A 24,978-nucleotide genomic window follows, 5' to 3' on the forward strand; every position below is an offset into this window, starting at 1 on the left:
TGCCCCAGGACAGGATGTCTGTGTGAGGCAATGACTCTCCTCCCACCAAATGAGGCTTAAAGTGACTGCATGTGTCATGCTTATCAGATGGTTAAGCTATATGATCATGGTAGAATAGGCCAATTTTTACAATAACAACCTCTACTGGTATAGAGAGCGTTTTATTGTTTACATGTTCTCTCATTTAATCCTTGCAGCAACCCTGAGGTAGGTACTATTATCTCCACTTTACAGATGTGTAAACCATAGTTCCAAGGTTAGATTACTTGCTGAGGAACATACACTTATTAATGGCAAAACCATTGATAATTCAAAACCCAAGGGGACTCTTGAGTAGTTCACAGGCTGCTGCCAAGGCAAGTAGAGCTGAAAACTTCAACTGGGAAAGGCTGGACCATTCACTGGAGCTCAAGGGAGTCCCTCAGCAGGGATGAATGAGGCACGTTCACAGGCCAAGACAGGAACTGAGCAGGAGAAGCCTAGAGCGTCTGAGAGTTGTGAAGCAGGAAGAGGTCTTTACATTTGGTGAGAGCTGACAGTGTCTTCAAATATGCACAGAGCCCACCTTCCAGGAAATGGAGCAACAAGAAGGTATCCAGTGGCTGCCAGTCCAGGGGCTGGCCAAAGGGCAGGAAGAGCTACCCCTGCCTGTCACCACCTCAGCTTGGCCAACATGTGGTGACCTCGGGGCAGTGGTCCTTTAACTTTGTTAAGGCTTGAGAATCTAATGAGAGTCACAAACCCAGCCCCACCACCACCAGAAAAATACAGACACACATATACAGACAGCATCTTGCATGCGATTTCAGGGAGGCCATGGACCCCAGGTGAACTCCTGCTTTAGAGCAAGGGTATCAACCTGAGTAAAGTCATAAAGTCACTGATATAAACCTATCTTTGTGCGGCTTGTATTTCCCACGATTGTTCCACTTTTTTCATCCCCTGATATTTAGAATGTTGTGAAGTTTTAATAGAAGCCAAGGAAAGGGCTCTAGCCAGAGAAAGAGCAGCTGTGCATGGCAGTGGTGGCAGCCAGGAGGCAAAAACAAAGAGAAAGATGTGGTCAGAGGTACCATTGCCTTTCCCACCCAGAAGGTCACTTTGGGAGTTTTTCTCTACTCAACAGAAGGGCTGTGAGGGGTGATGGAGACAGGGAAGTGGTTTTCTCCTTTTAGAAAGGAGAGCCATTCCCTCACTGGCTACAGGGTCTAAAGTCCTGTAGGTATTGCCCTCATTCCAGCCTGACCCTCTCAACCTCCCATGAATACACCAGAGCATCGGCCTAGTCATCCATGCACATGTGTCCAGGTCACCTATGAACATCCGTGTATTTACACATGCTCTTTCATGGAAGAAGGAAAACTGGGATGGGGTAGATCTCAGGGCAGAGATTGCACGTTGCAGTTTGGGAATCATGCACTCTCCACAGAGAATCAGATAAACTGGGAGAACCAGCAAAAGGAGTCAGTGCACATTAACCCCCTAGAACTTCCACGGCTCCTCCTTCTGGCCAGGGCCCAAACGGAAAGCAAAGTCACAGCGATGTCCTGGGGCCTAGCCCCAAACTAATGGGCCCAAGATAGTGGGCTGAAGGGGTCATAGGGGTTGAGAGGGCAGGGGCAGGAAAAGTCCTGATTCACTGCAAGAGCAATTCTGATCTCTTATGGGAATCAGGCAAAGCCCTGGCCCTGAGCCCATCCAGGCCCAGAAAAGGCAGACAGGGCATTTGAAGTGATCATTCAAAAGCCAAAGAAAACTCAGAGGCCACGACGATCTTCCATGACCATCGAGCCCCAGCGTCCCAATGGTCATTCCATCCAGTGGTCACTCATGCACTCGTGGTTATTTGCCCAGCCCTAGATGGATGTTTCATCACACGTGGCTAGAGGAGCCCCAGTTAACCGAATGTGGGGTGGGCTCGGGCAAGGATCAAGCAGAAAGGGTGGAGGGAAGCCACCAAAGCCACTGCCCCTCTTGGCCAGGGCCAGGGGCAGCCGCTCATCTTCAGGAGAGGGAGAGGGAGGGTCCTGGCTGTAGCTTGTGGTCCCAGATGGTAGGACTCCCAGGTCCAAGCCCACCTTGTCTCTAGCCAGAAGTTCCCTCTGTCGTTGTCGCTGCTGACGCCGACCAATCAGAAGGAGAGTCAGGGATGCTGCAAAAACTCCCAGGAAGAAGCCTGCCAGTCCAGCCCCCACTAGGTGAGCCCGGCTTGGAGCACCCCGCTGGCTGCCCCAGACCAAGCTGTAAGCAGCTACCACACGAGCTGCCCCGCCTTCCTGACATTCACAGGCATAAGCACCCATGGCCCCTGGGGATATCACCACTTCTAGCCCATCCCGCCGGGGGGTGAGTGCAGTCACTCCGCTGGGCTGGTGCCACACACAGGATGCCCAGGCTGAGCTCGGGGAACATGGTAAGACCACATGTGCAGCTGTAGCCACAGGAACTTCAAACACCACTGGGTGTTCTGCAGAGACAGCAAAAGCACAAAAGGTGGTGAGGCTGTAGGTTGGAGGTGTTAGAGAGAAATGTGGGGTGACACGAGAAATGAGAAGGAGCCATAGTGCATCAAGCTGAAAAGGGGATTCCCAAAGAGGGTAAGGCTGCCATAACTTCCAGGATACACGTTTTAAACTAGGTCCAAAAACATGACTTTCTAGGCCCTTTACATCCACTCTACCCACGTTCCCTAAACCATACAGACCTCCAGGCTCCTGAGGACACAAAGAAGAGACATCCGCTGACTCTATGTCTTGAACCAGCCTATAAAGAAGAGAATACTTGATAAATCCAGTGTCAACACCCCCTCTACCCTCCTCCGTACCGAACATTCACTCACCAATTGCACCGCCCATCATCTCATAAGTCACCTCTAGAATTATCAGTCAACATTCTCTTCATCACTAAATTTTTCCCCAATACCTCTTATACTCATGACATGCCAAATTCTACAAATATTTCTAGCAGACTACAGAGAATTAAATTTGGACTAGGTCTGTCAGAAAGATGTTTGGTGGGGTACTTTGAAAGAAACACAGGAACCTTCCAAGAAGTATAGCTGGTGGTCCACAACCACAAAATTTCTCTGGAAATCTCTGTTAAAAAATTTCTCTGTTAAGAGAAAGAGAAAACTTCTTCTATCAAAGCTAATCAAAATTCTGTGAGGGTCAGTGAGATGACTTTCTGTTTCACAAAACACCTCAGCTAAAGATACATCTGTGGTTGTCACCAGCACTCAGTTGGTACTGAATACAATGAGAATGAAATCACCTAGAGAGTGCATGAAAGTGTAAAGAGAAGGACTGAACCCTGAGGAATATCAACATTCAGAAGCTGGATGGAAAAGGAACCAGTAAGGGAGACAGACTGGAGAGTGAGGTAGGGAGAAAAACCAGGAGAATGCAGAGTCATAGAAGGCAACAGGATAGAGTTTTTCAAGGAAGGAAGGAGGGGAGTTGTCAACTGTGAAAACACTTCTAAGAGCACTTGTAAAATGAAAACTGAGGGACTTCCCTGGCAGTCCAGTGGTTAAGACTCCACGCTTCCAATGCAGGGGGTGCGGGTTCGATCCCTGGTCGGGGAACTAAGATCCCACATGCCGCGTGGTGCGGCCAAAAAAAAAAGAAAATGAAAACTGAGAAGCGTATGGCAACATGGAAATCAACCACACAGTCAGGGCAGGTCCAGCAGGGAGGCAGGGACATTGATGAGGACAGAGAGATGGTTAGTATGGACTGACAGATGGACACACAAGTGACACTAAGAAACACAGAGAGAGAGAAAGAGAGAGAGAGAGAGAGAGAGAGAGAGAGAGAGAGAGAGAGGGCAGCATTAACCCATGAGAAACAGACACAGACATATGGATAGGCCAGAGCCTGGGGACATCAGGCAAGGAACCAGTGCCACCACCCTCACCCTTCATGTTCTCCAGTGTGGGCCACACACGCAGCTAGCCGAACGCTCCAGGCACAGACAGGGTCTCGGGCCAGAATGCACTCTGAGCAGCTCTGTAGACGGCCACAATTGGTTGTGTTCACTTGTGTCACCTCAGTACGGGAGCCAACCAGGAGCCAGCTCTACAGAAAGGGAGTGAGGAAGAGAAACACGCTGGATCTCCCAGACTTCAATGTCACAGATTGGCTCTGGACTCAGATATCTCCCCACCAGACTCGCCAAAATCTACAACTCACTTGATACAATTTCATATTCTCAACTGGCTGTGGCTCTGGGAATAAGGCCAGATCCTCAAGAACACTGAGCTGGGCTCCAATTTGCACTGCTCGGTGGAGGTGTCCATCCTCTAGGAAGCAAGCAAGGGGCAAGACATAATAACATAACTGTGCCTGTGCCTGGGACTCTGACACCTGTATGCATGGGACCTTCTCTATGGCGACAACCTGTGTGCACTGGATGGGCAACTTGCTTGGCTATTAAACATACCTGTCCCCAGATAGAGCACATCATACTCTTTCCCTGAGAGGCTGGGCACCCTGTGGGCCACGACTCTGAGGTAGGTTGTATCTGTAGTGACCAGCAGGGGGTGGCCATCAGCTGGAAACACTGGCTTGTCCATGAGTGGGTGGTCCCGGATGAAGGTGAGCACACGGTCAGGAAGGAAGAGTGACGAGCCAAACTGTTGGAGCTTCATGTTGTTGGTGATGCACTAAAGGAAACACAGGATGAGTGACAAAGCTTCCCAGGGGCCAGGAAGTGTCTGTGATGCTTAGTTGGGCTCTTGTCCTAATGGGGCAATTCAGGCGTGAGGTAAAGAACTGCCCCAGCCCCCTTACCTCTCCAGGTCTGGGCTGGGGTACATCATTGTCCATGACAGGCAGTCCCCTGTTGCAGTCATGTTTAAGCTCTCTGAAGGGACCATTCAGCACTGTCCGAATGTCTTGTGGTCGGAAGGAACAGACAGCAGAGATGGCAGCCCCTTCCCTGGAAGAGTCACAGGTTGGAGCTGGATATTTAGAGGGAACTAGGGGAAGCAACTCATCCCCTGTCAAATGAGATGACCCATGAGAAACGCACAGGGAGCTGTGCAGCCTGCTTCATGGCAGAAGGAGCAGGGCTCCACGGAGAGTCCACCCCCACTGGAGGAGACCGCACTGACCTGCAGCAACCCCAGGTATCTCCCACCCTGTAACTCTCCACATCAGGACCCCCTCACCACTGGGAGGAAAAGATGCCATAAAAGATGGGCGTCCCCGCTCCATGCTCAGGTCGAAGAATGACCATGTCCTGCAGGACACTGGAGGCCCGGCCATGCTCAGGCCCTGGACACAGAAGGTCAGCCTTCAAAAAGGTCGTCCACCTCTGCTGGAGGGTCTTCCGGCCCCCAAGGTCCCCCTGGGGTGACAAGTACATAGGAAGCTCTCTTTAGAAGACCAACATTAGAGGAGGACTGTGGAGACCAATACAAGTTTCCCCCAGACACAGACAGATAGGGAGACAGATGCATAGAAATGCAAGGACAGAGATACAGAGTAACTGAGAAGGACAATGAGGTATGGGTTGGGCAGGATCACCACAATGATGTTTATTGTGTTTATTGTGCACTTATAAAGTTCTGCACTACATGCTTTACGTAAGTTACCTCGTTTAGTCCTCAAATCGACACTGCCAGAGTCACACAGGCAGTAAGCAGTGTAGCAGGGACTTGAACCCAGGTCTGTCAACAGTTCCTGCCTTTAACCTCTACACTACCGTGTCACACGGGATAAGAAGTAGGTAAAAGAGGCCAGAGCCCTTTCGCCACATTCCTCAAGCTCCCAGAAAAGTAGTCACGGCCCATCAAAAAAGAAGACAGAGGAGAAATACAAAGACAGAGACCAGAGGAAAAGACAGGAGGACAGGCAGAGCAGAAAACAAGACAGACAGCTGGGATCAGGGTCTTACCGCACACACACGGGCCACCCTGGGGACCTTAACGTGTTCGTATGAATCAAAAGCTCGGGAAATCTCCGTAAAGAAGAAGTAGATTTCATCGTCTCCGGCTTCATCCCCCCACTCGGCTGGGCTCAAGGCCACTGCTGCAACAAAGGCTGGGGCTGGGGAGACCCGTGGCCTCAGATCCCACAGATATAGCCTGGGGCCACCCAGCCTCCACCTACTCTGTCCCCAGAGCAGCACCAGCCCCCCTCTGCCCTCTCCCCACCGTTAAGCCAGGATGGCAAGATCTCTGTCCGAATCCAGTCCTCAGCACGACCCACAGCCCGGGAGATAATCGGCTCCGTCCCCAGGTAGTTTTTCACAGTGGCAGCGTAGAGGATGCCCCCTGCAGGGTGACAGGGAGGAAGTGGACTGTCAGACTCACTGAGGAAGCTTTCAGAAAGGGTCACAGGCAGAGCAGGGAGCAAAGCAGGGGCAAGAACCCTCAGGGGCTGAGCACACATTAAGTGCCAGGCAATGCTAAGCACGACATGCATTACCTCACTTAAAATAAACAGAAATAAAGTGCTCCGGGGCAGTAACGGGAACCGGTGTTAAGGAAAAACTGCTGGAATGTTCATGTATATGAAGGAAGAATAGAAGCTATCCCTGTGGAAAGCAAGATTTTTTTTGTTGGTCTGTTTCTTGCTGTTGTCATTTTTAAGGACTTTTCTACCCTATAATTACGTGGTAACTTTCCAGGAAGAGGTTTGCTTTGCAGCATGTTCCCATCTTACTTAAGTTCTCCCACTACGGTAAATGTCTGAGGGAACTACTGTTCTTTCTGAGTATTAGGGGGTGTATACTGCCCTGGAACAAGGCACAACTTTAGGGTATACTAGCATCATTTAGGGAATTGATCAAAATGCAGATTCCTGGGCCTCGGGCCCAGCAATTCTCACTCAGTAGGGTTGGGGGTTGGCCCAAGAACTACGTTTCAAACAAGCAGTCAGAGTTACTCTGATGTGGGTGATTCAAGACCTCACTTTGAGAAACACCAACCTAGGGGATTTCTGGATATTTCACAGCCAGCCAGAGGAAACAACGAGGAATCAGATCCTCCCTCCTGGTTCAGTGGAGGTGCAGAGGTGCTCTAGGAATGGTGGGGATTGGAAAAGAGAGAAATCAGAGGCATTCTGGGAAGGAAGGGGAGGTGCAGTTCTGTGGGCTGAATGTGAAAGAACTATAGCCACTCTGAGCAACACTGCCAAGGGCTCAGACATGAGTGGAGACAATGACTCAGGGAACAAGAAGGTCACAAACCCCCGGTGGAGTCTTGAGTATCACAGGGACTCTGGAGAGAACAGAGAAGAACAGAGAAGCATTCCTTCACCACCTACTACGTAAGAGGCACTGCACTGAGTGCTAAGCACATCACTGTCCCCCCCAAGAATTCCCATTTGAGTCCAGAAGACAAACGTAATCAGATACCAAGAGGCGTGGACTCACAGATGTGTGTAGGAGCACAGAGGAGGACCCAGCCACATCTAACTGCGGGAGCAGCAACTCAGAGGTCACATCTGAGCTGGCTCTGAAGAATGAGCAATTTGCCAGGTAGAAGGACTTCGGGGGGAAGACAGGCAAGTGGGGAAGAGGGGAGCCATGTTCAGGGATGTGGGGCACTCCCCATGGCTGGAGCTCCAGCGGGGCACAGGGGCTGCTGGGCAAGTGAGCAGAGATGAGCTAGAGGTGCAGAGATAGGCGCCCAATTGTGATGAATCTGCTCTTCCGTGCCAGGAAAATGTGGACTTTATCCTAAAGGTGAGGGCAAAACTGCAGAGATTTTCTTGAGGAGACATGACGTAATTAGTTTTGTTTTTTAGGAAGAAAATGCTAGTTATGCCTTCACACAGTCCTGGCAAGAACAAAGAAGGACTAAGGCACTGGTAGAGGAAAGAAAGGGGCTGGAATTGGGAGATATTTCTGAGGTAGAGCCCATTAACAAGATTTGAACATCAGTTGAATATGAGATGTGAAAGAATGGAGTAAAATAATGTCTCTAAGGTTTCCGCTTATAAGACGGATAATAGTAGATTATGATATTATGAACCAAGCAAAGAAATGACATAAGGCTCATAAAGAAGGTGGCTGGAGAGGAGGTGAGTTCAGTTGTTGGACCCACTAAGGTTGACGCACCTTTGGGACATCTGGTTGGAGTCGCTGGAAGGCAATCGAACAGAAGGGTGTGGACCATAGGGCCAGAATCAGGCAACCTAGGAGTCATGCTTAAGTTACCACAGGAATGTGAAAGCCAGGGAGAAAAGGAAAGCGAGAGGGAGCCCTGGGGCACCATCATTTGAAGGCAACTCAGAAGAGCACTGACTCAGAAGAGTCAGAGAGGCTGGAGAAGCAAGCAAGGCTGGAGTGCTGGAGGCTGGTGCCCAGAAACCCCAGCAAGAGCCGCGGGGTCATGTGCACTGAGGGAGGCAGCAGAGGGCAGGGCCACCTTGAGGGAAGCACTACGTCCTGGGCTCATAGATGCTCCTGTGAAGCTGCATGTCTCAGGCACTGAAATGATAACCACCAACACTTAAAAACACTTAATGCAAAGCAAGAAAAGGGTCAGGAGCCCTCTGAGGGCAATAGTAAAGAATTAGAAACCCCCTTCCTTACTGGGTGGGAGGGAAGACTATACTATCACTCGAGTTTGTGAAAAGAATCCAAGCACTTTGGAGTCAGGAAAGCTTGGGTTTGAACTTTGAATACTTAGTAGTAGTATGATCTTAGGCAATTACCCGGCTGGCATTCAATATGTGTTAGGAACCTCAGGGGGCCATATGCTTGATTTGTTGCCATAAGGTAGGGGGGCCACAACTATAAAATGGCATCCCATTCCCTTCCAGAGTATTTCATGAGGGAGAAAATCAGATTTGGGGCAAAGTTTCTGGCAGCTAATGGAGCAGCAAATAAGCCAATCCTCAGTAGTTCCAGGGGGAAAAACATGACACAGAAGCCAGAATTGGAATAAAAATTTTCCTAAAAGCATTATACACAAAACACTCTAAAACTGAAACTATTGACAGAAGCTGTGTCATGGATACCCTGAGAATGGGGGAGATGTGGTGGAAGAGACAGTTATGAATATTTTGGAAGCATGACTTGATGTGTTTGAGGGAGAACACTCATAAATATTCTGGAAACGGTAAAGGACCACAGACAACAATGCAAGGACCCAGTGGTGGACGGAGGTGAAGTCCCAAAACTTTCTAAGGGGTTAAATGGGGGCAGTCAGCAACTCTGGAGCCTAGGATTGCTGAAGAGCACACTCACTCAGCGGAGAGAGCTGAGGGTCACAAAGGGATAGCAGGAGGGATCAGGCACTTTGGGAGGGAGTAGCAGGGCTTCAGGTGTTCCATGAGTACTAAGGGGCTTACAACACAATCTTCACACACACACAGAGGAAAAGGAATGACAGCCATCACAATTACGAGGGCAGGAGGACACAGGAGGACACAAGATCACTACATGCCCTGAATTTTCCAGAACAGTCAATTTCAAATATTCTGTTGCACTGTTCATACAATAAAATATCCCTGTATGTGCGGTTGTTTGGCAAGTTATTACTGACTAGATCAAGCTAGCAAACATGAAAACATACATCTGCTATTGGCAAAAGATGATATGCCAAAGAGAGCGATGCCCACGGTGTTGAGTTTAGTGAACAAGGTGGTTAGAAAAAAACACATGGTATAATTCAACCCTATTTTTAAAAAATATGTATATATGTCTGTAGGCATAGGAAAGATTGAAGGAGCTACAACTGGACAGTGTTACTGATGTTTGTTTCTAATGAAATTACAAGTGATTTTTATTTTCTCCTCTCTACTTTTCTGTATTCACTGAACATTTTTTGTAGTTAGCACCTTTTACTTTTATAACCCCCAAAATTAAGATACTGTCATTTTGGAAATACCAGGAAAAACAAGGTTGAAAGCCACAAAGATGAAGAATCACAGCCAAAGAAAAATGACAATTATGTGCAGAAATAGATCTCTACTTGCTCAGATGTAAAGCCTGCGAACATAGACCTCCCAGATATGTTAGCAACCCAACACTGACAGACTAGGATATAAGCCATGGCAGTGAATATTTCACTACACCCTGAAGGGGTTCAAATTTTCACTCTGGTATCAAAATGCTCACTTTTAAAGAAGGTTTATAATAGGAATTATCACTCATTATCTTTAAAAAGAGGGTTTTTAACATGCCCTAGCCTGCCTTCTTCCACTCTCTTTTCTTCTCATGGTCAGAGCCTTGCAGGATAGACAGCTCCTGACCTAATATTCTCTATTTCCTTATCTAAGGTTTATGCCAGCTAGATACCTTTTTTTTCTTTTTTTTTTAAACAGCCTATTATCAGGACATAATTACAGATCACTGGAGATGCAGTGTTTACTCTACCTTTTCCTCTCCTGGCACATAGGATTTATAACTGTCTTGTTTCGATGTGTGAATGCTGTCTTGGGGTACACACTCACGGATTTAAGAGATAAGCTTGACCGTAAAATGCTGGCAGCACCCAGTGCACATACAGGGCTCCTTAGCAGATGCAGTAATCACAAGATGCAATGAGACCAAAAGGAGACAAGAAAAACACAAGACGGGTTCCCAAAGAGAAAGCAAAAGCTCCCTTCTTCTGCTCTTCTTTATAAGAGCCCTATTTACTATTGAATGTGATACGGAGGACCAGAGATGACAAATCACTGCCTCTAGCTTGGGTACCTTGGTGGGTAATGGCACTATGCACTCAGAGAAGGGGACACGGGTCGAGGAGAAGGTTTGGGGGAGGTGAGTGAAGATGATAAGCTCAGTTTGGGACATGCTGACTTTGAGATTCCTGTGGGACATCTAAGTGGAGATGTATGTCTGGAAGGCAGCTGGATATGTGGTCTGTAGCTCCAGATAATGTATGGGAGGCATCAGAATCTGGTAGAAACAGAATCCATGGGGCTAGTTTTGGCAGATCTGGAAGGCGTCAGATTTGGGAGACATCAGAATGCAGTGCAAACAGAATCCATGGAGCTGGCTGAGATCACAATTACAAAGAATGCAAGAGAAGAGGATCTTAGGTGGAAGTCTAAGGAACATTTAAAGGATGAGTAGAAAACAAAGATGCTGCAAAGAAGACTGAGAAGGAATTGCGGATGTTCTTAGGCTAATGTGAACGTTACTGTCAAAATATTTGCATTTTTCCGAATTGGAATAGCGCAAATAGAGACACTGAGATCACTTTTGTTAATTTTATCTCAGTGGAGTACAGATAAATGTCAAATTTGAAGACAAGATATCTGAGACCTTTTCCTAAAGAAATACAAGTGCCAATAAACACATGAAAAGCTGTTCGACCTCACTAATAGAAATGTAAATCAAAAACATCAAATTGGACTCTGGAGAAAGTCACTGTTTTACGTTTATTAACTATATTTTGGGGGCTAACTGGCTGTAATGAAACAGGCCCTCTCACCACTGCTGGTAGGACTCACTGGAGAGAAATTTGGCCAAACCCATCAAGTACTATAAAAATCTTTTATATCCTTTGGCCCAGCAATCCTACTTTTTGGATTGACTCATGCAATTAATTAGATTCATGTAAAGGATTTACATTAAAATTTATGTAAAAGGATTCCTTATGCAGCATTATTTATAAAAGCAATAATTTATTTTAAAATCTGAATGTATAATTATATGGGAATAATTAAATAAGTGTGCTACATTCATACGATGAAAAAGTATACAATCACTAAAAATCAAGTTTTGAATAATTAAACAAATTCTATGATGAGAAAATGTTCAGTATACAATAAGTGAAACATGCATGACAATTCCAATTTATTATAAATACGCACACATGCGCACGCGCGCGCGTACACACACACACACACACACACACACACACACACACACAGTATGAGAAAATACTCCGAAATAATAATAGTGGTTACCTGATGATGACTGAATTACAATAAACTTTTCACTTTCTTCTTTATACATTTCTATATTTTCTCAATTTTCCACAATGCACATTGCAATTTTTATAATTTAAAATAAGAAATACTCCTGCCATTATATTCTAATATTTTCATTACTAAAAGCTCTTTTCTTTCAAAATATGTCTATTATCCTTAAGGACATTTGTATAGCTCCTAACTGGGAATTTTGGTTCTAATTCTTAAATAACATTGCCACTATCTTCTATACTGCTATTTTCAAAACAAGGGCCAGTAGGACACAATGGATCAACATTAAAAGTTCCAACTAGGGCGTCCCTGGTGGCGCAGTGGTTGAGAGTCCGCCTGCCAATGCAGGCGACACGGGTTCGTGCCCCGGTCTGGGAAGATCCCACATGCCGCGGAGCAGCTAGGCCCGTGAGCCATGGCCGCTGAACCTGTGCATCCGGAGCCTGTGCTCCGCAACGGGAGAGGCCACAACAGTGAAAGGGCCGCGTACCGCAAAAAAAAAAAAAATTCCAACTAAATATTGGCATTATGTCAGACCAAGAAAAAATTTAAATTATAGCCCTATAAAGAACTTCAGAGGAAAACTTATAATATTGATATTGACTATGACTTGGATCTGAGACAGAAAAAGCCATGAGGGTTCTATGTCTTGAGCTAGCCATTCTAAACTGTTAGAAAGTGATTTCTGACACCTCCATCAATTATCAGCTGAAAGGCAACACTAAATTTCATTACCTGGGGGAAAAAAAGACTTAACCTGTTTGAAAATGTTGTTATACAATTATCTTATCTATGAAATTTGTATTCTTAAACTACATGCTGTGTTCCACTTGCTGAGAGAACACAGAGAAATTACACACAGATGGTTAAATGTACTTAAAGATACTGCTTGAAACAAAGTATTTTAATTATTTCAGATTGTTGCAATTGAGAAGTCATTTTGTTGATAAACAATTATGTAGAATCAAGAGACATTCATAACTGCTAAACCTGTGAAATCTTTCTGAATGATCTTAATGACTGGTTCAGCGTTTTGCCAAAGATGCTTGATATAAAGTTAAGAAAAATAAACTATTGACTAAACTTTTATTCAAATATGTATGCATATAAACAAGGTCTCACTGACTTCAACTGTAGATGAATGATAAAAATGACAACTCAAATATCGTATTTACTAGATATATACTTTATGTTCATTTTCAAAAACTTTTGTTATTTCATTACGTTTCAGAAAAGGTAAATCATTAACTGAATAAGAGTGACTTTTTAATATATAAATTTATTTATTTTATTTATATTTATTTTTGGCTGCATTGGGTCTTCGTTGCTGTGTGCGAGATTCCTCTAGTTGCGGCAAGCGAGGGCTACTCTTCGTTGTGGTGTGCGGGCTTCTCATTGTGGTGGCTTCTCTTGTTGAGGAGCACAGGCTCTAAGTGCACAGGCTTCAGCAGTTGTGGCTTGTGGGCTCTAGGGCTCAGTAGTTGTGGCGCACAGGCTTAGTTGCTCCGCAGCATGTGGGATCTTCCCGGACCAGGGCTCAAACCCACGTCCCCTGCATTGGCAGGCAGATTCTTGACCACTGTGCCACCAGGGAAGCCCAAGAGTGATTTAATTTGTGCAGCTTTTAAGACTTTTCCTACAAATAAAGTCATGCATAAGAAAAGAGTTTAGCGTCCAGTGGTTGAGGCTTTGTCTTCCAATGCAGGGGGTGCGGTTCGATCCCTGGTCGGGGAGCTAGGATCCCACATGCCTCGTGGCCAAAAGGCCAAAGCATAAAACTGAAATTAATACTGTAACAAATTCAATAAAGACTTTAAAAATGGTCCATAACAACAACAACAAAGTTTAAGTTTAGATCTTATATCCCAATTTTTGTTTTTCATAAAATATTGTGCAATATTTAAATTAAAATTTATATTGTCCAATATTTTATAATAAGGTTCGTAGCAACTTTAATGAAGGAAGAAAAAAACAGTGTGATAAATGATGCTAACTCAACTGAATAGTTAGTTGGGAAAAATCAATTTTGATTCCCTTCTCATGCCGTTTCTCAAAATAAGTTTCAAATAAATCAGAGTTAAAATGTTTCAGAAAAAAAATTTTAAGAAGGAAAATTTTATCTGCTCTCTAACTGAAGAAGGATTTAGCTTTAAAAATATAATCACAAAGGAAAAGGTGTAGATTGGAATACTAATATCCTACCTGATAATTGGCCCAAGAACATAAGCAGAGGATTGACCAAAGCAGAAATAAAAATAAGTACTAAAACATGAAAAATGTTCAACTTCACTAATATTCAAAAAAATACAAATTAAAACAAGGTGCTGGGACTTCCCTGGTGATCCAGTGGTTAAGAATCTGCCTTCCAATGTAGGGGAAGCGGGTTCGATCCCTGGTCGGGGAACTAAGATCCCACATGCCACGGGGCAACTAAGCCCGCGCGCTGCAACTACTGAGTCCATGCACTCTAGAGACTGTGCCTCACAAGTAGAGTGAAGCCTGCAGCCACAACGAAGAGCCTGCATGTCACAAGTAAGACCTGACACAGCCAAATAAATAAATATTTTTTAAAGGTGCTATTTTTAGCCTTGAATCAGCACACACACACACACAAAAATGTTTAATGACAACAAAACAGTGTGGTGAAATTTATGTGAAAAAACACTCATCTACTGCTGATTTAGGGTGTAAATTGGTATACCCTTTCTAAAAACTCAATTAGCAACAGATAATGAGCTGTAAAATATTCACATCCTTTAATATAGTCATCCATTTCCAGGAGTCTAAGAAGATAACCTAAAATGAGGATAAAAATTTATGTGCAAAAATGTTCATTACAGTATTAGAGACCATAGCAAAAACTTTGAAGTGAACTAAATAAACCTGAAAATAAATTTACATAAATAATTTGGAATTCTTTAATTAAATTATGGTAGGCTCACAGGTTGAGTAGCATAATGTCATTAAAATTTTTCTTCACAAAGAATTTTTCAATTATATAGAAATGCCTATGATATAAAGTCACATGACAAATATTCAAAATTATATCCCTGTAGCATGACATTTAGAAGTTTCATAAAACACACACTTATAAAATTTCTGTTCACCTGCTTGTTTTATACTCTCATGAGAAAAATCGTTGGGTTCTCACTGAATTTGGAGAGTGCATGTGGAGTAGTCTAACCTAAAATACAGGCTATGTGGCACACAAACAGTTCACTTTGTGGCTACCAAAGAATTAGTCAATCATTCTCCAGAAAAGATTTAGGCATAGTCTGTGATAGAACCATTGAACACTGGAGCAACTCTATATGTATATATAGTTTGTTTGAAGGAAGTAACAGAAGGAATTTCTTTAATAGTCATTACTGATTTTTCTGAGCAACAAAGGAGTGGCCAGCCAAATATATGTGCATGAGTATATATGCATGTGGACACACACATTAAAAAGGCTAGAAGGAAATATCCTAAAATACTAGCAGTGGTTTTCAGAGTAGGAATACTCTAAAACTGTGCTAATATGGTAGTCACTAGGTATGAATGGCTATTTATATTTAAATTAAAATTACATGAAATTTAATATTCTCCCCTTCAGTCACACCAGTCACATTTCAAGGGCTCAACAGCCACATGTAACCAGTGGCTACCATATTAGACATTGAAGATACAGAACAATTCCATCATCACACAAAGTTCTTTTGGACTATGCTGTTCTAAAAGATTTCTTATGTTCTTCTTTGTACTTTTTTCAAATTTATTATAATATGCATTGTAGTAGATTCCTCTTAAAAACAGGAAAAAATGACTAACAGAGATGAGGTTAACAGAGGAAATGTTCACAGTCTACTGTGAACAGTGACATATTCTCTAGAGAAAAGCAAGAGAAATGATACTCTGTGGGTAAAAGCAGGAGAACACAAGCACTCTGGGAAGAATAGGAAAGGCCAGAAAGAGATGTGGGAATAATAGACATTCTGATGAAAGTAAAGAAAGGACACAGAAATTCCAACAGCAGGGCGGGGAAGGAGGCAATTACAGCAAGAAGTCACAGGTGCTTATCTCTCCCCACTCACCAGCCATTACAGCTGCTGACCGCTGAGCTGGCTCAAAAGGACATTTCCCCCGGCCACTCTCAGGTCTTTCAACCTGCTGGAAACTGGACACATCCTACAGACCAGAAGGGGGCAATTGGTTTAGAGGTCATGGGGAAGTCCATGGTGAGAATTACAAAGATGGTCAGATGAAGAAAAAACCCAATTCCCATTCATCTCCCATTCCCCCACTACCATCCCCATATTCCCAGTCTGCTATTCCTGATTCCACCACTCATTCCTGCATTTCCTACCTCTGCCATCCCTCTTTTCAGCAGTTTATTCCTCTTCCCTCAATTCCCCTAGTTCCCAACACCCACATGCTCTGATGAAGGAACACCTAGGATGGCACTAGAAGACACCAAGAGGCTGAAAGGTAGACCTTTCCTCTGAAATGCTGCTGAACCGCCAGCTTTGCAACTGGTTGGAGAACGTGCTACAGGATAAGGAGGACCAGGGAAGAAAGCAGGCCTCCTGAGGGCTGGAGCACTTAGGAAGGGTAAAGAAAAGTACAGGCTGATATAGGACCATCCGAAGCCCAGGGGTCTAGAGAGAAGGGCCATCCCTCACCTAATCCCACTCCACGAATAAAAGACTGAACCAGAGTCAAGGATACACAGAAGGAGAGAAGGGAATCTACAAAGTCAGTGAAGAACTGAAGCTGAGGTCAGAATCTGAGAATTTGGTAAGTGTCTTCCTCATCCAGGGACTCCAGAGGGACTAACCTGGGGTGCGGGGGTGGTCAAGAGGTGTAAGAGTTCCACAGAGCCAGCCAGACATGACCTTAGCTGAGCATCCAGCACTAAGAGAGGCTTCAAGATAACATCTAAAAATGAAAATCACAGATGATTTCAACCTGGACTGACAGGGAAGTTAACTATGGCCAGTTAGGAATCAGTTATGACATGAAGTACCAGGCATGATATCTCTAGTTCACAAACTAGGATGGACATATGGTGTTGCTGGAGCCTTATTGCTGTGATGGTAATTGGAGAACCAACATAGATCTACGTCCCCTGAGCATAAGTGTACCACTGGCCCATTCTGACTGCTCACTTATTTCCTGTAGTTGGCAAACAGGGTTTCATTTTACTGAGAGAGCCTTGAAGAAGACCTGTTAAAATGAGATGTGATCTGATGTCCCCTCAAAGGGAATACTGGGTCAAGAATCTTCCAGAATGGAGGACCCCACAGAAACATAATCATCTGCCCTGTGTGGTGGTGGGCACATTGTAGCCAGAGGAGAAAGATGACAGTTCAGTGAGAGATTACCAAGATATTTGGGCACTCTGAACATGGGGTTATTACCTGCTGCTGTGGCCTGTCTTATCGCCTCCTTTTCTCCACACTGCTTCGCCTTGCTCCCAATTTACTCTCTATACCCACCCCAGATTAATATTCCTAGACTATTAGTCACTGACTTAATAAATGTTTGAGCCACAGAATGACAAAAATGGCTCACCATTGCCTCTTTATCCCAAACTACTATTTCTTCTAACCAAACATGGATCACCTGTTATTCCTAGAAAACAAATTATGCCTGAAACTATTCCATCACATTTCACCAAGGACTTATAAAGGATGAGCCTTTTCTCAGTTCTCATTCTCTTTGATCTTTTCGCACCATTGGAGACTTTTGATTCACTCTCCTCCTTGAAATAATCTACTTCTTGACTCTTGAAATTCTACCCTCCTGGAGCCCCTCCTCCTATCTGTTGCTTCTCTATCTCCTTTGGTTGTTTCTCTTCTCCTTTCCAGCCTCTAACCACGTATCCTTAGTCTTTTTCACATATACTTTAAAGATCTCATTAATTTTCACATTTCTGCCCAGACTTTCTATGCAAATCATTCCCCAAACTCTCTAAAGCCTGATGTCTTCCAAACTCTAGTCCATGTTTGCACTTGACTGCTGGACTTCCTTTCCTCACAGAGATGATCTATTAAAACTGAACATGGGGCTTCCCTGGTGGCGCAGTGGTTGGGAGTCCGCCTGCCAATGCAGGGGACGCGGGTTCGTGCCCCGGTCCGGGAAGATCCCACATGCCGCGGAGCGGCTGAGCCCGTGAGCCATGGCTGCTGAGCCTGAGCATCCGGAGCCTGTACTCTGCAACAGGAGAGGCCACAAAAGTGAGAGGCCCGCATACCGGTAAAAAAAAAAAAAAAAAAAAATTGAACATGTTGAAACTCGTCCTCTTCCAGTTTCCCCAAATGGCATCATCACGTTATCTAGGTTTATAGCCTTTGAGCAAGGGAGCCGATTAACTACATAGGTTATGATTACTGTACGGTCAAAGTGACATTTAATTAGGGTCTGAAAGGATACGACCACACCACCACATTATCTGAATGTTGAGATTCTTCATTATATCATTGTGTCAACACAGTCCTATCAGCATGAGTTGTAGTGAAGGCAAGCCCCTCAAGTTGAAAGCCAGAGCTATGTAGGCAAGCTCTCACTGAGCTGTGGGGTTAGAACCCATCCTTTGACTTTGGCCAAGAAGAGTGCAAGGCATATAAAGGACCTTTCCTGAGAGATTGGGGGTGAGGGGTAGGGGGAGGTGGTCCTTGTTAACATGAAACAAATCAAATGTCACAAGAAACTGGAGCCAGCTAAGGTCTTCTTCTAGGGTGCAGGTTGGACTAGAGGGACAAGGGAGCAGAGCACAGCCAGACGAACCTGGGTTTGAATCTTGGCTGTGCCTCGGCCAGCTATATATCTCAGACTTTTACCTAACTTTTCAGAACTTCTGTTTCATTCATGTAAATTGGAAATAAATACTCTCATGATGTGTCATCACTATCATAATAAATAAATATCATGATATGGTGATAAGAATTAAACTCCATTGTGAAAGTATCAAGCAACAAGCCTGCAACAGAGTAGACACTCAATTGAATGGGAAGTCTTCTCATTGTTGTTGTTGCTGTTGCTATAAGTCTAACATTTTTTCTGTTAACTGCCGGAGCTCCCTCAGAAAAACAAATTAAAATATTTTCCCCCAATGTCTGATGAGCTGTCACTGAAGGGCAACACTCCACATTGTTGGAACTGGTAGGTCCTATGCTTAAACTTTCTTTTGTGAGAACCTTCATTTCTCTGAGCAATCAACTCTGAGCAAGTTGTTATATCTGGATCAGCTAGTCCAAGTTCTCAGATTGTTACACACAGTCTCAAAGTCATCCGTCTGGGACATGAGAAGTTCAGCACTAAGGATAAGGCAAGGACTTGCTCAAGCAGATGGGGATTGCCAGGTGGCAGGATAAGACAAAGGCAGAAAAGAACATTCAGGAAGTCTAGAGAGCAGTTTCAGGATGCTTAAAGGGTTAACACAGTTGTTAGCTGTACCTTATATTCTCCTACAAACAAGACTTGATCAAAGGATGGTCCTTCATTTCATGAGCCTGTGGGATAGGAGGGTTCAGAAAAAGAGCTAAAAGTCATAGGAGTGCAGTACACAGGCCCCTGGCTTCGTTCTTATTTGCTGATATTCCTCAAAAATGGATAGGGGTCCAAGTCACACCATTCCTGACAGGTATGTCCAGAACATTTTCTGTCTAGATACTTATCTAACAACCATTAGGGTCCCACCTCAGAGAGCCAAAGAAGAATAGAAGGCCCTGGGGAACTAACTTGGAGTAATCACATCGTCTGTAAAGCATGGCTCTGGTATTCACACCCATGGGCTCCCTGATCCTACGTATACTAGGAAAGGACAAATATGTCAATGGCAGTTCCACTGCTACTTCTGTGAGCTTTGTGAGAACTGTAGGGAAACTAGGCCCTCAGCGTTACCTGAAGGAATATAGAGATTTTCAACACCACCCTGAACTGGGAAACCTTCCCAGGATGAGGGAGCTATTCACACCTCAAAAGGGAGTCTATCACCAGCATTATGAAAATAACTCAACATAAACGCAACTAACTCCAAGGAGATCCCAGAGGGACGGACTAAGGCAATCAAGCATATACAATTACAGCATTCTTAAGTCAGAAATATAAGGATGATGCTTAACAAAGAGGTTTGGAGCTACACACTGACTAGGTCCACGTGGCAAGGACTACTGCAGGCTGCAGAAGGATCAAGTCAAGATCTACCATTAAGGATCAGGGTCAGGAAAGGGAGTTGTTGCACTCCCTCCTACCCCCAGCAGAAAGGGATAAAAAGTGTCCAGTGATATGAAGGACATGTGACTCTTCCCAGGGCCTGGTCACAAATGTGTGCAGCCAGAGGAACAGTAATTGACTACTGGATAACTGATGAGAAAAGGAGAGGAGTCAAAACATTAACACGCTTCCTAAGATGTCACCAATCCCAGGGACTTTTGAGGTCATGACCAACCTAGATGTGATCAGGAGTATCCATGTCCCAAGCCTGCCTGGGTGTGAGGTTGGAGATGTCCAGGGCTTTAGCAGCAATGAACAGGACCAAGAAGAAAACATGGTTGACAGAGTGCCCACCTTGAAGGCAAGATCCAGAGTATGGGGCCAACAGGTACTACATTAATGCGCAGTGACCTCAGAAGCTGTGAGAGCAAAGGGTCACAGCCCACACAGAATGAGGTTGACAGCGGAGGTGGAGAAGGTGGTAAAAGACAATCACATGCCATGGGAGGAAGAAACAGGTATGGACAGTGCTGATTAAGAAATGGACCCAGGCTCCCCGGACAAAGCATACACAGGACAAGGAAAACATGAGCTACTGGCCTCTGAAGTTCCTCCCCACAGGCCAGCTGGCATCCTCACTTCCTTCACCATCCCACTACGTCCCTCTTTTCACTTTGTATTCCTTACCTTCTACCGACAACCTCCCTCCCCCTCCCTTTCATACCCTCCCTCAGTGGACAAAGCCTCTACCCTATGAGGACATCCCTCACCCCCAATGCTTATCATGCACAAGGGTTGCCTTAAGCATGACCCCTGTCACAGTCACTCACAGAAGACCCCTCCCATCCTTCCACCCCTGTCACTCACAATAACCCCGCACTTCGGATCAAAAGCGAAGGTGCCACAAATGAGGAGGTGAGAGGCATTGGCAATGGCGAGAATCTGGACAAAATTGTGACATTCTTCCTAAGGGTCAGAGATGGTTAGAGAATCAGAAGCAGCAGGTACAAGGAAAAGTAGTGTTAAGACAGTTATATGCAGGTCTGGGTATGTTGTTAGAGTCCCTGCCTGGGCCCATTGGGATGGGAGCATTGCAGGGGACTGACACAGAGTCAGGGCTGGGCCAAGGCCTCAACTGACATTCAGGCCAGGGCCTGGATTTATACCTACCTCCTTCTTGCCTTTCTTCCTACAGTTCTGTCTGTGGGCCTCAGGCACCATCCAGTCAATCTAAGAAAGGAAGAGTGACCATTTCTCTCAGATTCTCACCCAAATTCCTCCCAAGTCAGGCTAGGTGACACAGTTCTACAACCTCCATCAATTTGGAAACTTCAGAGACAACCCCCCGACCACAGAGCACTGTTTTTCATACTGGAGGTCGCTACCCATTAATGAGTAATGAAATCAATTGTGAAATCTCAATCAACATTATTTTTAATGAAATAGAATATATCAGAATGTATCACATATAGGAGAGTAGATATTGTTTCAAGAAAGTTTTCTTTCAGTACATAGTTGGTGTACTATGTCAAAATGTACCATATATTTCTTACTAAGGGGTGGTCAAAAAAGTTTGAAAGTTATTGCCCTAGAGTAATGTGATTTTAATGATTCCACTGCCACCTGAACCCTGGTCACTGTGGCCTCCTCCCCATAATCATGAATCTCCCTCATAGCCTCCCCAGTCACCATGACCCACCCCCATCACCCTCAGCTGAGACAATAAGGTTGACGACCTACCCTTATTCCTTTTCACCAACATTCCCCGTCCTACCACAACACCCCCCTTCATATGCCATAAAACGAAGGATCTAATCACATGCTCTAGAATCTGAGGTCCTCCCCACTCTCATCTCTCACCCTGCGAGGTCTCTCCCCTGAAAAGGGCAGGGATAAAGCGAAGATGGTGTCCCGGGCGCCGACATAAAGCATATGGGAAGCAGGATCCACAAGGAGAACGGAGTAATTGTATGTCTGAGGGATGGTGAACCGGGTGAGATAGGAGTCAGCCTCTGGCAGGAAGAGAGGGTGAAAGTGAAGAGTGATATCAGCCATCATTTCATAAGGGTTGGGTCCACAAGGGCAAAGCCAAAGGGGCCAATTTTTGTTTTCTTCCAAGTACCATTTATTTAGCAGCCTTAAGGGCAAAAACAAAGCCTGGACAGGCCATCCATTTAATTTCCCCAGGGAAAGATAACTGATGAGGCCAGAGTATTTAGCACACAATAAAGTATGCTTTTTCTATAAAAATAGAACACTTCATTAAAATAGCATAAATATTAAGTCTATTTAATATTTATTTCTATTCATAGCAACATGATACATAATATGAAAATACCTGTAAAAGGTACAAGTACTTTTCTCTGTAAATTTCCTTTTTTCTTAAATCACTACTTAATAGTAACTCCTTTTTACTTAGAAGGGAAATGTCTCACTCTTTTCACCATCACATTAGGAGATCATCTCCTCTCTCTCCCACCACCCTTGATCTCACCCTAATTCTACCCAAAGAGGTAAGAGAGTAGAGGGGGCGAGAAGAGTATGTGCTTTGGAAATGGATCAGCCCAAGTTTAAATGTGGTTCTTTCACTTACCTGATGTATGATCTTGAATTAGTTACTTGCCCTCTCTGAGCATCATTTTCCTCATCTGTAAACACCACCATCCAGGGTTGTTGAAAATTAAATGAGATAACATATGTGGAAGCATCTGACACATACAGCTCTGCTCTACCTGCTTCATCTGCTCAGCTACCTTCAAGACTAGTAGAATGGCCATGCATTCTTAGATGTGCTGATGTATGGAGCCCCACTCACCCAATCCTCCCACACCCATACTCATGTTTGTGCTGTATCCTGACTACTATCCCATGCTTAGTATAAGCCCCGGATCACCCAACCACCCTTCATATCCCCGCCTCTGCCTCGCCTTGTCATATAGACCTCTCTGGATTCCTGGATATGAACCCAGACTGGCGACCTCAACTCCATGTTGTGGCTATTGTTCCAACACAAATTGAAACCCAGGCTCTGACCACAACTTTGTCTTCTGGATTCACAGCATCCCTATATGTCACTGGTCTGAAATGACAGATGTAGAAAACTCTAAATTACTATTACCCAGTTGTGAGTTTTTCCCAACAGGATGTACTCTTGGCTTCACTGGTTCTGTCTGCCCAAGGTGCTAACACTCACTGCCCACTGAGAAAAACACAAGGTTCATAGCTACACTCATGCCCGCCTCAACAAAGAGCCGTTAAAGTGTGAATCACTCCAATGACCACTTTTAACCTTGTGGCATCCCCTGGATTCTTTCACATCTTTTGAAAGGACATCTCCCTCCTCCTTTTTTCCTTCTGAAGACTTTGAAAATCATTTTAAAAGAATTTTAAATCAACTCATTGAATCGTTTCCCAGCTACTCAATATAGGGAATGGGTAGAGGGAGTAGGGAACGTTGAGGAAGTTAGGAGGGTTATGGTGGATCGGAAAATGGGAGTTGGTGTCAGAGATGAGAGGACTGGTAAGTGAGTTAGGGAAATTAGGGTTGTGAAACGGGGAAAAAGGCTCGGAGGAGGTTAGAACTGATGATAACCAAATGAATTTGAGAAGTGGGCAGATGGAAATGCGGAGCTGGTAATCAGAAGGATGGGTGTTTGGAGTAGTATGAAAGACCGATGGGTTTGAGGGCACGATGGGCGTCACGCTGGCGTGACGGACACAGGTGCATGTGAGGGAAGAGCGGAATAAGGGAGAGGAAACTTCGAAATAGAGGGTTTCCGGCAACCCCCATTCCCCTCCCTGGGCCTCAGGGTCTGCGTCTGCACGGTGAGGGGCGGTTGACTTAATAAGGGGCCGCGGGAGCCTCCCGGGCTGGTCGTAGTAGCCGAGTCGCCCGGCTCGCTGGAGCAGCACCAAGTGGGGGTCCCGCCCGCAACCCGGCGGGGCTTGGGCGTCGCGGGACGCAGTGGGCTGAGCTGTGGGGGCCCGGGTGCGGCTTCCCGGGTGGGGAGGGCAAGTGGGTCCGGGTACCTGCAAGCGGGGTCTGGGCGCGGCGCGAAGGAATAAGGGCGAGGGCGCACGCGCCTTACCGGAGATAGGAAGCGAGATCCTGGGCACCGAAGGGGGGACGCGGCCACACACCAGGCCGCTTAGCACCTCCAGCAGCAGCAGCAGCAGGGGTAAGGGCGAGGCCGGGGACGGCCCCGGGCGCGGGCGGGGCCGCGCAACAGAGGCCGGCATTTTTGCCACCGCCTGGCCGCCAGGGTGTGGCGCGCCCCGCAACCTCCTCGGAGCCTCCGCGCCACCAGCTTCGGTCCCACTCTGCTCTCCTCGGTGCGGCTGGGCCTGCGGCGGCGGGTTAGAGCACAACCTGGCTCCACCCCTTCAAGAAGGGACCAATGATGGGGCTGATTTTCTCCTCAGCCGTAGGGGTTGCGTGGAGGTCGGACTAAGGAGAGAAAAAGCCCAGGCCAGAGAGAGAGGGAGATAGACCCAGGGGTAGGTGCGGCGTTCTACCTCGAAAATGGGCTGGACGTGTCACTCCAGGACCCTGAGTGACAGGTTTGCAAAGGTCGCTCCAAAAACTCCAATTTGCATGTCTTGGCTATTGTAAACAGTGCTATGAACATTGGGGTGCATTATCTTTTCAAATTAGAGGGGTTTTCTGCATATATACCCAAGAGTGTGATTGCAGGATCATATGGTAGGTGTATTTTTAGTTTTTTAAGGAACCTCCATACTATTCTCTATAGTGGCTGCACCAACTTACATTCTAACCAACAGTGCAAGAGGGTTCCCTTTTCTCCAAACTCTCTCCAGCATTTATTGTTTGTAGATTTTTGGATGATGGCCATTCTGACTGGTGTGAGGTGATACCTCATTGTAGTTATTTGCA

At 45.5% G+C, this 24,978-nt stretch overlaps 1 protein-coding gene across 1 annotated transcript; it reads right to left on the bottom strand.

The window, feature by feature from the left end:
- Window positions 1-213: 213 nt before the first annotated feature.
- SEMA4F (ssemaphorin 4F) lies at window positions 214-24,527 on the bottom strand. Its single transcript, XM_079941308.1, has 13 exons — window positions 24,173-24,527; window positions 21,945-22,096; window positions 21,255-21,314; window positions 20,952-21,050; window positions 15,962-16,055; window positions 6,158-6,277; window positions 5,899-6,050; window positions 5,171-5,349; window positions 4,791-4,938; window positions 4,441-4,663; window positions 4,191-4,300; window positions 3,916-4,076; window positions 214-2,763 (listed from the first exon to the last, which is right to left on the bottom strand). The coding sequence occupies exons 1-13, from the start codon at window positions 24,321-24,323 to the stop codon at window positions 1,857-1,859; spliced, it is 2,556 nt and encodes an 851-aa protein (XP_079797434.1). The 5' UTR covers window positions 24,324-24,527; the 3' UTR covers window positions 214-1,856.
- Between the last annotated feature and the right edge of the window lie 451 nt (window positions 24,528-24,978).

Source organism: Stenella coeruleoalba (genome assembly GCF_951394435.1).
Source record: "Stenella coeruleoalba genome assembly, chromosome: 13".
Classification (NCBI taxonomy): Eukaryota; Metazoa; Chordata; class Mammalia; order Artiodactyla; family Delphinidae; genus Stenella; species Stenella coeruleoalba.